Genomic DNA, 14791 nt, shown 5'->3' on the forward strand with positions numbered 1-14791 from the left:
ACTAGGGTGTTCGGAGGGGGCTAAATTTTTTTATCCCTATCAAAATATTAAACATAGACTAATAAAAAAATTAATTTCGTAAATGATAGCTAATTTATGAGACAAGACTTTTAAGTCTAATTAATTTATAATTAGCAAACGGTTTTGCTATAAATCTTGCCACAGATTTCATGTTACATATCATTCGATTTTTGGACCGTTTGATTGCGTCAAGATTCGTGCTTACACGGGTGGGAAAATAAAATGTGCGTGTTCACGTGTAAGCGAGGAGTCGACCGCACGATCTCTTGTTGCCGAACAAAGGCCTTTAATTTTACCAACTGAGCAAGGAACCAATATTGTTTTTTATCTAAAGAACAGACTTACGTACTACTTACAAATTAATTACAGTGTAATTATGTAATAATCACACTGTAACTACTAAAATTACAGTGTAACTATACTAAAATTATAATGTAACTATACTAAAATTACATTGTAACTTTTTAATGCATATGTTGATGATATTTTTATTTTTTTATTAAACCTCTTTAGACTTATAACTGTCAGATTGGGTCCGTTGTTACGATTAAGCTAGCCCGTTTCCCTCTTCAACGTGGCGCACATCCATATGTTAAAAAATCCGAGTGAGATGAATGAAAAAATCATTCGAATGATTGCTAGACACTCCCATTAGCAAAATATTTGCTATAGCATCATATAGACTAATTATGAATTAATTAGGCTTTCGTGAATTAGTTTAAGATTATAAAATAAATTTTGTAATTAATCTATATTTAATACTTGTAGTTTAGAATATCCGATGTGACAGTTTAGGGGGTGTTTAGATGGGGCTAAAACTTTTTAGCCCATGTCACATCGGATGTTTGGACGCTAATTTGGAGTATTAAACCTAGACTAGTAAAAAAACTAATTTCATAAATGAGAGCTAATCCGCGAGACGAATTTTTTAAGCCTAATTAATCCATAATTATCAAAAGTTTACTGTAGCATCACATTGTCAAAATCATGGCGTAATTAGACTCAAAAGATTCGTCTCGCGAATTAGTCCAAAGTTATGGAATGGGTTTTGTAATTAATGTATGTTTAATACTCTAAATTAGTGTCCAAACATCCGATGTAACAGGGACTTGAAATAAGTCTCTAGAAACCAAACAGACCCTAGTCACTTGGATACCACCTCTGCATCTCGTCCTTGTCACGTCAAATGATGGCGAGCAGTGATCAGTCATCACGCGATCGACGGGAGCAGCGAGCACAGCCCAAGAACGAACAAGAGAGAAGAAAGGAGGTTTTAACGAGCAGTAAATAAGAGAGGTCAGATCCATCCAACTACGGAGTAGTATACTACTCTACTACTAGTACTTAGAGCAAGTTTAATAGTACAGCTCACTACTCCCTCCTGAAGCCGTTGACTTTTTAGCACATGTTTAACCGTTCGTCTTATTTAAAAAATTTAAGTAATTATTAATTCTTTTCCTATCATTTGATTCATTGTTAAATATATTTTTATGTAGGCATATAATTACATATTTCAAAAAGGTTTTTAATAAGACGAACGGTCAAATATGTGCTAAAAAGTCAACGGTGTCAAACATTTCGAAACGGAGGGAGTATTAGTCCATGATAAAGTTAACATATACTCTCTCTATTTCAAAATGTTTGACACCGTTGACTTTTTAGTACGTGTTTGATCATTCGTCTTATTAAAAAAACTTAAGTAATTATTTATTCTTTTTATATCATTTGATTCAGTGTTAAATATACTTTCATGTACACAAATAGTTTTACATATTTCATAAATTTTTTTTTAATAAGGCGAACGGTTAAACATGTGCTAAAAAGTCAACGGTGTCAAACATTTTGAAACGGAGGGAGTAGTAGGTTGGCTATAAGGTTATCTTTATTTTCTTCATCCTCTCTCTTTCTCGAAGCTTGTATGTAGTTAGCTCTTACATATCTTACATAAGAGTCAACACCCTCTACTTTTGTTTATCACTCTTCCACCTAAGCTGATTATAGCCCACTGTTATCCTTGCTCCTACTCCACGCAGCAGTAAAAAGGTCCCCGGCAGCGACAGAACGGAGGGGGGGGCGAGAGCGGTAAAAGCGGTGAAAAGCTGCAGCAGCTGCATGCCCTCGATCTAATGACACGACACGGGCTGTCCTGTCCGCTCCTCCCCCTCCTCACACGGGGTGACGTGGCACGGGGCACGCGCTGGGCCCCGCCCCACCCCACCCCCTCTGCCCTCTGCGGCTGCCGCACACAAACCGGACAGCTGCACCACGCCCACCGCAGCACGCACGCACCAACACAAGGGAGCACGGGCCGGGGTCGGGCCCTACCGCCAGCACCGCCGCCGCACGCGCGCCGCTTCGTTTCTTTTTCATTTCTTTTTTCGATCAGCTCGTGTTTTGTTTGCCTTCCAATCCAACCACGTTCGCCGACCACGACCAGACCACCCTGCTCTCCGCTGTGTGCAGGGCGTGCTTTGCTATTGCCACCTGGGACCTCTGCTGCGTACATCACGGCTCACAGTATCACGCGCACCACTCACGAGTCCCTCGCTTGCTTGCTCCGATGCAACTCTTTCTTCCCCCCATCCTTTCCATCCAAAACATAAATATGCAGTGTAAATCCAGGAAAAATGTATAGTGCAAGTAACAAGACTAACGTAGACTTCTATTTTACATTCTATGATAGCTTTCAGGTTTACCTTACATACTAATATATGATTTATACGTACTACACTAGCAAAAATACTCGTACGTTGCAACAAAGAAGATGACACTGACCGAGCTCTCTTCTCGCCGCACGTTGCTACACATGGGCCATGTATCGCATATCTGTCCATCGTATCCAAAATCACCTCAGCCCAAGAAATCAACCAATCGATCTCTTTCTTTTTCTTTGGTAATACTGATTTTTGTTAAGGGTGATTGAGATCCGATTCATCAACAAATCAATTCTCTTCTTTCCCTCTCCGTGACATGGTTTCTTTCCTGCTCAACTCCGACTCCAACTCGGGAAGCGAGGGGGAGGAGCCTAGGAGTAGTAATCTGGTCGTTGGATCTGTTGGATTGATGGACGACAAAAACACTACCAATCAATTTTTTTAAGATGTAAAGATGAAGATAAAAAATGTCATGTGATCTCTAGTACGTAGTACAACATAGTTTGCCTTCCATCATCGCAAGGATAGATGTCACAACTCACAAGAGTCTATCAACAACAACAACAACACACGCCGCCCACGTTTCAGCAGAGCTCTCTCCCCTCTCCTCCCCCACAAAACCGGTCAAAAACTGGCGCGGCGTCGCCATCCCCAGGTGTCCATGACCGTTGCTTTCAGCCCAGCCAGCTAGCCATCCATGACCCCCGAACCAAACCAACATCAACATCAGTTTGGGTTGCCACCACCACCACCAAATACCAGGTCGCCACACGGCCACACATCACGCATTTCACATCCAAAACTGGCAACAAACCAGTCACAAGCTGTACACTGATCGGGTTTCCTTCCGTGACAAACTTCACACGCAAAAATCACTCACAGATAAAGATACCATATAGATCATTTAGCAGTACTAGATTCAAACGGAAGTTCATGATGATAGAAACTGGGGAGGTTCTTGACATGTTCATGGTGATGATACACAAAAGCAATACTACATAAGGTCTTTAGGACAGACAAACAAGAGGGGGGATCGATTCTACTAGGGTGGTTCTCAGACGAATGACCAGTTGACGAACATGAAGGCGAGGCAGTGCGGCGTGTCGTCGTCGCTCAGGACCTTCCACGCCACCGCCTGCTCGTACGACACCGGCCGCCCCATGCTCGACACGCACACGCCGCCCGGGAGGTAGGCGAAACCCTGGAGTGGAAACAGTTTTGTGCTGTTCGGTTACAAGCATCACAGAAGGGTTTGTCCAAAGGCTTGTAGCATTAGGAACAATAGTCCATACCTGCTGCATGATCTTGGGGAACTCTGTACATAGTGCCTTCCGGCCATCATCATCAAGGATCTTCTCGAGCGAGATGTCCTGGAGAGCAATCAGCGTCGTCTCCAGCATGTCGAGGCCGGCTTGGTTGGCGAAGGTGAACACAGGAGCAGCCTGAATGGTAAGCAGTAGCCAGAATTTGTTTGTTAGCCTAGATAACGGCAATGTAAATATGTATCAGCGACAATACAAAAAGGCGCACCACACTGACCTTCAGGGAGCAGCACATGATTGAATCAGAGTGTTGCCACATTGCTTTCAAGGAAGAATCCGTGCTTTGTGAGTCTGTGCGAAGGAGATCCGCTCCAGTGTGGAATCTGAAATTTTAAAGCAAACCAAATTACCACATTGCAAAGAATTGAAAATGATCCATACTATCATCAATGACTGTGAATTACTATCACTTCTCTATGCACCATCATATCCCAGGATAATACTGACAAATTGGTGTGCTAATAGTAGGAATAAATGTTCAAAATCAAATATAGTCACATGGTATAGAACAAAGATAGTCATACCGGTAGCTCCTCCCAATCCACCTTGCAAGCGTATGGGCCTCAGGAGATCCTGGAGGGTTCTTTGTTTCAATCTGTCCACCAAGACGTGAAGGAGCTATTGCCATGGCCACTCTCTGCACTGATGCCACCACGGTCCGGACATACTGCCTGGCCATTGCCGCTACGCTTTCACGAAGGTGGTTTTCATATGAGAATTGGAAAGCTATGGTCAGGACCGATCTTGTGTTGCAGGTGCTCGAGGTGTCACTAGAAGCCCGTGTAGTCCCACCCGATCCAACCTCAAGAGTAGATGCCAGGTCAAGTGTGCGTGTCGCAGATGGTGCATCCTGTAGTAGGGTACATAATACCGAACCATTGTTTAGTTTAGGCGATCGGACAAGATCCAGCTGCCAGAGCAAAAGAAATTACACTAACCGTCTTGCCATCCAGTGGTATCACACGGAAGCCTGAGGGTAGCAGTGGTGCATCATCAGCAAAAGATTCGTCAATGGGTGCAAAGACAAGCTGGGCACATGCACCCGCAGCATTTTCATCTACACCGCTGCACAGCTGAAATAGAATATAGTACCTCATCAAGTTAATCCAACAACAGATTGAATGAAAAAATTGCACACTAATGCTCTCTGAAAATATACCTGCAGAAGGTACATATCTCTTGATAGAACGACCTCATCATGGCAGAGGCTGTGTCCCTCAAGCCTAATGACCTCCAGGAACTGCAATTTAAAAGGGTTAGTTCGAATATTGGTTCGCAAGTAGTGCTACAAAGCAATTATAAGAAGCAAAGCTAACATCAGTTACCTCTTCATGCTCTAAGGTGTGCGCAAGTGGCAATATAACCTGACTGCCCATAAAACCACCAGCTCGCAGACCAGGAACTGCATATGGACTAGCCCTCAACGCAGCAGCAGAATAAGCATCAACACCAGGATCAGCCCATTCAGAGCGGTGCTCCCTCAAAAATCGCACTAGGAGAGCAGGTGGTACATTCTACACAATGAAAACAAGCTTGTCAGGTCATAATAAACAACTCAACTACTCATGCACAATAATTACCTAGATGGATTATGAGTAAAGACCTGTAACAGCATAGATGCCTTTGCACACAAGATGCCGCCTCCAATTGCAGAAAACAGCTGGGAGGAGTTGACATGAGATCCAACAAGCTTGTTTGGAGATGAGTTAAAAGCAATTGTCACATCCTCAGCACCATCGCTGCTCATCAGTGACCAGCCATCATCCGGGAATCCATTGACAGCATCATTGAAGCCTCTGCAAATAGCATCGAGGACGTTAGCCATAGCACGCATGGGTATCTCTTTCACATAGTGACACATAAGCACTACTGCAAACCTGCTTAGCCTCTGACTAAATGTTCTCAGAACTGCTGGCTGACGGCCCCCTCCATAGGGCATTTCCCCACTTGATTCATGTGCAATTTGCCTAATGTGACGCAGTGCCTGTAAAAGCAAACCAGCAATTGTCAGGCATCACTGATATATTAACACAATACAGAACACTTAGTACCAATGAAATCTTAACACAAATGCAACTGTTAAACATACAGCAATTGTCATCTTCTGCGCAAGGATCTTAGGAGATTCATAAAGTGGTCTAAGGACCTCAGGCACACTCCAAGCCTGCAACAAGAAAATATGTTATTGCTAAGAGTCCACAAATTTGACCAAAGTGTCCAAAAAATGGATGGGGACAAATGTCTCTTCAGCTCACATCCAAATCAACATGATCCACAATGTGAATCATGGAACCACCCCCCTCACATGGGCGGATCAAATAGCCGCTAGGAAGCACCTCGGCTCTGACAAAGTTTGGAGTGTTAGGTCCTGATGGGCCACCAGTGGATTGAGTCAATGATCTCTCACAGATCTACAGAACAAGGTAGTGAGCAACAGTTACCAACTCTGAACACAAACAATATTAAGCTAAGCCAATTAAGTCACACAAAACACAACTGAAAACAATTCAGTAGAAATGGAAGCACCGTAACAATCAAAGGAAAGAAGGAATACCACAAGACTTCCATCCTCAAGACCACTAGTGTAACGGAGTATCCAGAAGTCACGTGGTGCCGCCAAAGTTGTCGGTGCATAAGTCTGATAAATTGAATTGCAGTAACAGTCAGGTTACAGCTATAGACAACAGAGAGGACAGTATCAAAGCGCACCTAATGTTAACCATGTCGTAAAAGGACGCATACCTGCATGTAGATAAGCTCAATAGTTCCACCATTACCCGTAGGGATAACATGGAGCACATCCACACACCGGCAATCGCGATACCAAGATGGGCGATCCTTAAGGATCTCAGCAACCTATGCAGTAGTCTATTAGGAGTGTCTGCCGAATGGAGACATTGGGCTGTGTGATGATGAAAAACAACATACCTTTGTGGGCTCAAGGCTCACAAGGCCGCAAGCTCGTGCTGCTACGCCACTACAATTGTGCGAAACAGCGATGATTCCAATGGAATCCGGACCAGGCTGTAACAAATTCCACCTTTAAGTAATTCTCCAAAAAACTGAAGTAATAAACACACACAATTCTGCCTTCTGCGATAATTACATTACCTTCATCCCAACCATTTGCACCCAATCGACAGCAGTACCCGTCGCTTTCGACAGGAACTCTGCCAAGGTCTCCTCAGCTATAGCGAGTAGACTGTAAGAAACAAAGAGTTGCATCAAACTTAAGCAAAAGATCGCGCAATGCAAGGGTAGGCATACAAATGTTCTTAGAAAAGTTAAGGACACTAGCACTGTAATTACCCAGCTGGGTTGTTCGCGTCCCTTTGCGGACGCGTGGCTGCTGGGTTTTGCTGTTGGTGGTGTTGACCACTTGTAACCACAGACTCACAGCTCGTGTCTGTAGTTGCCACAGAAGGCTGTAAAAACATCATAGCACACAACATTAGAGGCAGGAACCAGTAATACGAACAACATTAAATTAAAAAGATTAAACACACACTGGAATCTATTTCTAGGAGATGCTAGGAGCACTCAGCACGTTAGTCTGTTGAACTTGAAATTAGTAACTAAGCACATCGCTTGCCATTGTAGAACTCAGACTCAGATCATGCCTCTGAGGCAAACACTTGCATATCATGAGTTATGTCTGATGAGATTAGCAAAGATGATGAATCTCACATTATGGAGCTGCTGCCGCATGTACCCGTTCTCGTAAACGAGGCGGGACACCTGCTTCTGCAGCCTGTCATTCTCCTCCATCAACAGCTTGTTCATCGCAGTCAACTTCCGGTTCACAGTTTGCAGGCGAGATGCCTCCTTGCGCTGCTTCTCGCGGCACCTGCAAATCACAAAGGAAAAACATCATCAACTGTCGGCCACACCACACCACACAGTTACAAAAACATCATTTGCAAGGAAGAAACTGTGGCAACGATCCTTAATGTACAAGATTCGATTCAATGCTGTGCCTCAGAACAGGCATATCACATCCCAGGTGAGGCATCAAGCGTGTTAGGTAAAGGGCAAGGCATCCCAGCTGCACATTTTCATGGCATGAAAGCAACTAATGACTGATAAGCAGGAACAAATAATAGTACGAATTATTATTATTTTTTCTCAGCTGAAGATGATGATGCATACATCCTTGCAACACCAAATCTGGCTTAAATCTGACCGCTGCGTTGGGTAAGATGACCCTTTAACTTTGCTTTTACAGTTGCTCTTGCAATGCCAACCAACATAAGATTAGCAATCATGTCTAAATGTCAAGACAGCCTCTGAGAATCACATCAGCTCGCGAGGTTCTAGCTCAAAGCAGAGCACTCAAGAGTGAAAAGACTCATCCGCTTCTGCGTCCCCCACCACGAAACCACGACACAAACGGCAAAAAAAAAAGAATAAGAAAAGAAAATTCGAGATGGCATTCAAAGAATAGACCAGAACTCGATCACAAAAAAGAAAAACTCAGGCATCTTAGACCAAAATAGCCAACGCGAAACTCAGATTTTGGCACAACAATCTATTACTAGGTGCCTGCATCCACATACTAAACCAAACATACGAATCCTGAAAAGGACAAGAAAGATGAAAGCCAAAACATTTTTTTCCCTCTAATAAGAAACGATATTTTTTTCTTCTTTAATGGAAAACATAAACACAGAAAATCTTAAGAGCCAAGAGAAGCCAAGAAAGCGAAATTCATGTGGAAGGAAGCAGTGAGCAGCGGATCGAGAGAAGTGGAGAGAAGAAGGAGAAGGCACGCACCTGCGGTTCTGGAACCAGACCTTGATCTGCTTGGGCTCGATGTTGCTGAGTATGGGGCACTCGCGGATGAGCTGCTGGCGGCGGAGCGAGCTGGGCTTGGGGCACTCGCCGTAGACCCGCTCCAGCGCCTCCACCTGCTCCGGGGTGTAGCGCACGTACTTGCCCGTGTCCACTTGCGGCGCCCCTCCGCCGCCAGGCGACGACCTGTCCTGCCTCCCCACTCCATGCACCGCCGCCACCATCGCCGCCGCCATCCCCGTCGACCCTTCTCCTTCTTCTCCCGCCTCCGCCGACGCGCTACGACGACGACCAGGGCCACCACCACCGCCGACCGAGCGCAGTAGTTGGTCGCAGTAGTAGCAACAGGAGCCACGGCCACGGGCGCCGCCGCGTCATGCCTCCAGGGAGAGACTGCCGCCAGCTCCCGCGCGCGCCATGGCGGTCGGAGGTGCTTCTTGCGAGCGGAGGCGCGTGGTGGTGGTGAGGAGGAGGAGGAGGAGGTGGGAAGGGAAAGGTAGCGAGAGAGAAGAAGGGAAGGACGGTAGAGGAGGAGAGAGAAGGGGTGGGGGTTGGTTTAATAGTGGTGGACAGGGGAAGCAGAGCAGAGAGGAACAGTCTCTCTTCTCTTGTATACGAGCTGTGGAGAGAGTAGTTGTGCAGTACTGTGGTGACTGGTGGAGCCCGTGGAGAGAAAAAAATACTCTCCCATTATATAGAGGGGGTGTTTTGGTAATATGCCTTTTAAATAGTTCTTTTTTTTATCATTTTTAACATAAGAGAGTTTTGAAACGTAGAATTGAGAAAACGGAGGTATAAGAAAAAAATATAGGATTCTAATATGAATTCAGGTGTAAAGTAAAGGATTATAAAACATAGGAAATATATAGTTATATAGGAATTGTCGTTCGATTGCGCCGTAGGAAAGACATAGGAATTAAATGAGGGGGACAAACTCATTGGAAACTTTGCATAAGGTTAATCCTCATGTTAAAAATCATTCAAAACTTGTATGGATTGAAACATTGTTTAGAACTTTAAAATCTTATAGGATTCAATAGTTTTTAATACTTTGTGTCAAAAAGCCATATAGAAAAATAAATCCTATAGTACTACAATCTTAAAAAAAACTTAAAAAATTCTTTTTTTTGCTTAAATCAAGGGGGCTAATCATTTGAGAAGCTATTAGTGGTCAAAATTTTGAAAAAAAAACGATCAATACCATAATTTCAGTTATGTAAAATATCGGCAAATATATAAGTTAAGTTTTTTATTTGGTTATGTCTATTTCTGGTCTTCACTTTTTGGACTCTTGTGCAACGTGTTACTAGATTTTTTTTTCTAGAATTAGTTTAATTCTCACTTAATTCCTCAGAAGCTGATTTTCAAAGGAGACCAAAAGTGTCATAATAAAAACATGCCTACTAATTTGAAATTATGTACATTTTTCCCCTGGCTACAACATGAAACAAACTAGATCCTAGTATGAAACACCCGCTAAAGTCATATGAAATACCTGTAGAGAACTATGTAAAAAATGCAATGTATTATATTTGTGTTTTGTTATATAGAAATCGGCGTTGGTTGATTTTTATTATATGTGCATATTGATACCTGCAGAAAATCAACTGAATGTCGAAGCCTAAAAGTTTCACCAAATTTTATCATATATATATATATATATATATATATATATATATATATATATATATATATATATATATATATATATATATATATATATATATATATATATATATATATATATATATATATATATATATATATATATATATATATATATATATATATATATATATATATATATATATATATATATATATATATATATATATATATATATATATATATATATATATATATATATATATATATATATATATATATATATATATATATATATATATATAAAGCCCTTTTAGACATATATATGTAATCCTTATTTAAAGCCCTTTTATTTGATTATGTCTATCTATGCCCTTCACTTTTTGACTCTTTTGGAATGTTTTTCCTATGAATCAGTTTAAGTGGGTCTCTATTTGTACCAATTGATACTTGCTGGTATCACATTCAAGTACCCATTGATACCGGTTGATACTTGTCAGTACCAAGCCGATACCTTTCGCTCTCCCCTCAATCCCCTCTCCACTCCCCCTCTCTAGCGACGATGACGTGATCCTTAGCGGCATAGAACCCTTATCTAGTAGGACTCCCTTCCTTCCCCTCTCATCTCTGGCGGCACAACAAGGTGGCACGACACTCTTCTCCAACGATATGCTCCCTGGCAGTGCGATGAAGCAGTGGGGCCTTCTCTGGCGACCCTCTCATGCTGCGCGCCATGACAGCCACCACCGATGTCTTCCTCTCGTGGTTCGCCACCGTGCTAGATGTGGACATGGTAGAGAAGGTGAGGTCATCGCTGCTCAGGGTTTTGGGGCTGCTAAGAGGCGGTCAAGCCTCGATGTTGGGGAAAAGGGCGTGCTTTTGCTCTAACTCTGCTAGGAGCGACTCTGAGATTGCGGCGATGGAAGCTAAGGCCGTGGATGGCTTTACTGCAGAAAGGGAGACATGCGGCAAGGCGTCTTTTGCCATGTGCCCAACCATCTTCCACTCCAAGGACTGCCTCTTGGTGCCCATCGTTTTGTAGGCCATCGTCTAGCCATGTTCTCGTTGAGCTGAGACCGTGGGATGCTTTTTCAAGGCACCTTCGAGCCACGCCATCTTTAAATACTTGTGTTTGCCACCATCAACCCTATGCATCCTCCCAAAAAAAAAAACATCGGTGTGTGCAATCACACAATTATATATATCATCTTTGGAGCTAGTCTTATGGCTCTCACCAATGCTCCCTTGTGCCGCATCACATCTTTGTCGTTAGTTTTATTGGTTTCTCGTGAGTATATCTGATATTGATATGCGTGCCTCTATCTTTGCTTCTATTCTTTGCTCAATCTAGGTAGTAACCATTCTCACTTTTGATATCTTAAGGATAGTTACCGACCGGCGGTCCGATTGGGAAAAATTGAAACCAGGGCCTCGGCCGGTCCGGTCCCTTTAAAAGATTGGTTGTGCAATTGAGCCAGGGAAAACCCATTGAATCGGGCAGTTTTTATATAAACCAGGCTTTGAACCGGAGTGGTCAGACCAGGAAACAAGTTGCTGGACTTTTGTTGATGGGCTAAGGCGAGGCCCACTGAGCAAACTCTTGCTAGAAAAGGGCGTGGGAGTGGGGATTCGACCTTGGGTCGCATGGCTGAGAGCAGCATGCACTAGCCAACACTCCATCTCTTCACTTCTGTTGGTACGACGCATTTACGTCATATTATACATCGAACCACAGTTGGACCGGCCTAACCAGTGGTCGAACCACCAGACCAGTGAACTGGGAGCTCGACTGGTTTATTCTCGTGTCAGGTCTTAATAACTATGATCTTAAGGTTTTGTAGAATAAAAATTCTCATTGAATTTTCGCTACTAGAACTTGAAAAACCTTCCACCTTAAACGGGGTGTTCTATTCATCATATTGTTTGTATCTGCGGTAGTAAGAAGGCGGAACATATATTCATATGTAATAACGATAGACCACAAGAAATACACCAGTGACCAGCTATACGCTTCTAGAGAAGAGAGAAAGGGAAACAGGAAGTGACATGATGCTTGAAATTTGTGTTTCATCATCTATCCGTTTTGGAAGGGGTGTTACAGTGGAGTATCACGTCAACAGCCATATCATTTTTTCCCTATATTAGAGAGAGAGAGAGAAACCACCTAAAAGGTAGATGCATGGGCAAAAAAAAATTCGATTTGCACGTTCAGCTGTGGTTTTGAGCCATTTAGGATGGGTTTGATTGGGTGGATGAGTCTGGATAGGGGATTGTCAGTGATATGGGCCCGGGGGTATCACGTCTAGAGGGAGGAGGCCGCCCTCAAACCCACGTGGCACCCCGCGAGGGGGGATCAAGCCCGGGGTAGAGCGGTGGCTATCCCCACCCAGCTAGAGGGAGGAGGCTGCCCTCAAACCCACGTGGCTCTCCCTGAGGGGGGTCGAGCCTGGGGTGTTGTGGTGGCTGCCCCCTCCCAGCTTGGGGTCGGGCCGCCCCCAAACCCACGTGACTCCCCGCGAGGGGGGATCAAGCCCGGGGTGGAGCGGTGGCTACCCACTCCCAGCTAGAGGGAGGAGGCCGCCCTCAAACTCACGTGGCTCTCCTCGAGGGGGGTCGAGCCCGGGGTGTTGCGGCGGCTGCCCCCTCCCAGCTTGGGGTTGGGCCGCCCCCAAACCCACGTGGCTCCCCCCGAGGGGGGTCGAGCCCGGGGTGGTGCGGCGGCTGCCCCCTCCAAGCTAGAGGGAGGAGGCCGCCCTCGCTTCGGGTCGAGCTGCCCCAACCCCCTCCACGTATCAGCCCACGTGTACATGGTTAGGTGGGCGCGCCTAACGCCTACCTAACTGCATTTAAAGCGGTCTATACAACCGCGCCATGCCGCATTTAATGCGGCGTGCTGCGCATCTGACCAGTCTGTGACCGGTTGAATGACCGATGGGACGACGACTGTGTACCCCCGCCCTGTCAGTGTGTCAGGCGGCGAGCGGCGTGCTCCGTCCCGTCCCATCATAATGATGAGGGGCTTCATAGCCTCTTACCCCGGCCAGAGCTGGTCCAACCACTCTGAACTGACCCGGGTTCCCGTTTTTTGGTGTGAACGAGAACCCGGAAGTCCTCATCCATTAAATGGCGAATGACAAGGGCGCCCTGCATGATTTGATGGGCCCCGCGCAGCAACCGACGTGCAGATAGCTTCTGGGCTAAGGCACAAGACATGTAATTAATATAGAGAATATTTTCCCTTCTCCCTAGGTAGCACTCGCAGCACATGTGGTATCCCCTTAGAGTATAAAAGGAGGACCATGCCTAGCGAAGAAGGGGGATCGGACTGAGGATCCCTGAGCCAAAGCTTGTCTAACCCTAGCTTGCATACCAGGGATTCAGGGACTTTCTAAGCACAGAAGGATCATACACATAGGAGTAGGGTATTACGCTTCATAGCGGCCCGAACCTGTATAAACCTCTTTTGTCTCATCGTCTTGGAGGAGCCTCCGAGATCAAGATCACACACAGTTTCGCTCACCAAATCCTCGAATCTCATCCGCTGCCCCCGGCCGAACTCTCAAAAGGGGGCCTCACAGCCTCCCGCTAGAGAGGGTCACCCCTCGATAGGGATGGTCATCTGATTTTTTTGTGGTGTTTGGTTGGAGGGTAAGGTGGATGGGGTGGCCAAAAAAGGAAATATTCCCTCAATATGCTGGATGAGTGCATCCGACCGATTTGGCCGGATGAAGCTATGAAGTTTTGGTCTGGGTGATGTGTCATATTCTGATTGGCTATAGTTGGTTTGATTTTCCGTTAGCAGGATCCAAATGATTTTTTTTCTCCTAAACCATTTATCTAATTCGTGATTTGATTACACCATTATATTTATTACAATTAAATCTTTAAAACAACATCTCAGATGATTATATTGTCATATATATATATATATATAATCCACTACTTTTGGCTTATTCCATTCGTATTATATCTCTTTAACCAAGCAAAAAAATTGATCATTCTATCTATACAAACCAAACAGAAAATTAGATCACAATATCCAACATAATATGGATGGTCATCTTCCATCCACACGTAACCATGAACCAAACACACCCTTAACCATTCCATCCATTCTGCTTCCTCCAAAGGAAGGGCTTGGGAGGCGTGATGCTTTTCATGGCACCCCCCGCTTGTAGAGAGGCCTGCGTTGCGTTGCGTTGCGCTGCACATGGCCATGGCAGCGCAGGAGCACGCGCGCATGTATACGTAGGGCGCCCAAAATGCTGCCGCCTACAAAGCCCCACGCGGCCACGCTGCCGGCCTTTTTGGAGGTGAACGCCATCTCATGTTCTCTCCTCTCCTATTTTGTTTTTCTTAAGCAAATCTTTGATGGATCAAACCTGAAAACGAGAAGCT

At 44.6% G+C, this 14791-nt stretch overlaps 1 protein-coding gene across 1 annotated transcript; it reads right to left on the reverse strand.

Moving 5' to 3' along the window:
* Positions 1 to 3517: 3517 nt before the first annotated feature.
* LOC4333544 (homeobox-leucine zipper protein HOX32-like) lies at positions 3518 to 9368 on the reverse strand. The gene is made up of 18 exons (NM_001402190.1): positions 8771 to 9368; positions 7685 to 7844; positions 7307 to 7422; positions 7109 to 7199; positions 6926 to 7021; positions 6740 to 6853; positions 6552 to 6635; positions 6253 to 6408; positions 6087 to 6161; positions 5875 to 5981; positions 5601 to 5793; positions 5323 to 5511; positions 5157 to 5237; positions 4936 to 5070; positions 4522 to 4847; positions 4215 to 4320; positions 3968 to 4117; positions 3518 to 3876 (listed from the first exon to the last, which is right to left on the reverse strand). Exons 1-18 carry the CDS (start codon positions 9022 to 9024, stop codon positions 3730 to 3732), a joined length of 2580 nt encoding a protein of 859 aa, NP_001389119.1. The 5' UTR covers positions 9025 to 9368; the 3' UTR covers positions 3518 to 3729.
* Between the last annotated feature and the right edge of the window lie 5423 nt (positions 9369 to 14791).

The sequence above is a fragment of the Oryza sativa genome, chromosome 3 (genome assembly GCF_034140825.1).
Source record: "Oryza sativa Japonica Group chromosome 3, ASM3414082v1".
In the NCBI taxonomy this organism is placed as follows: Eukaryota; Viridiplantae; Streptophyta; class Magnoliopsida; order Poales; family Poaceae; genus Oryza; species Oryza sativa.

Excerpts from the sequence above, each read along its gene's own strand:
- LOC4333544 (NM_001402190.1), bottom strand. The coding sequence starts at position 9,024 with ATGGCGGCGGCGATGGTGGCGGCGGTGCATGGAGTGGGGAGGCAGGAC. Across the intron at positions 5,794-5,874 it reads TTTAGTCAGAGGCTAAGCAG|AGGCTTCAATGATGCTGTCA; the intron begins GTTTGCAGTAGT and ends TGCTATTTGCAG. Across the intron at positions 5,071-5,156 it reads GAGATATGTACCTTCTGCAG|CTGTGCAGCGGTGTAGATGA; the intron begins GTATATTTTCAG and ends ATTCTATTTCAG.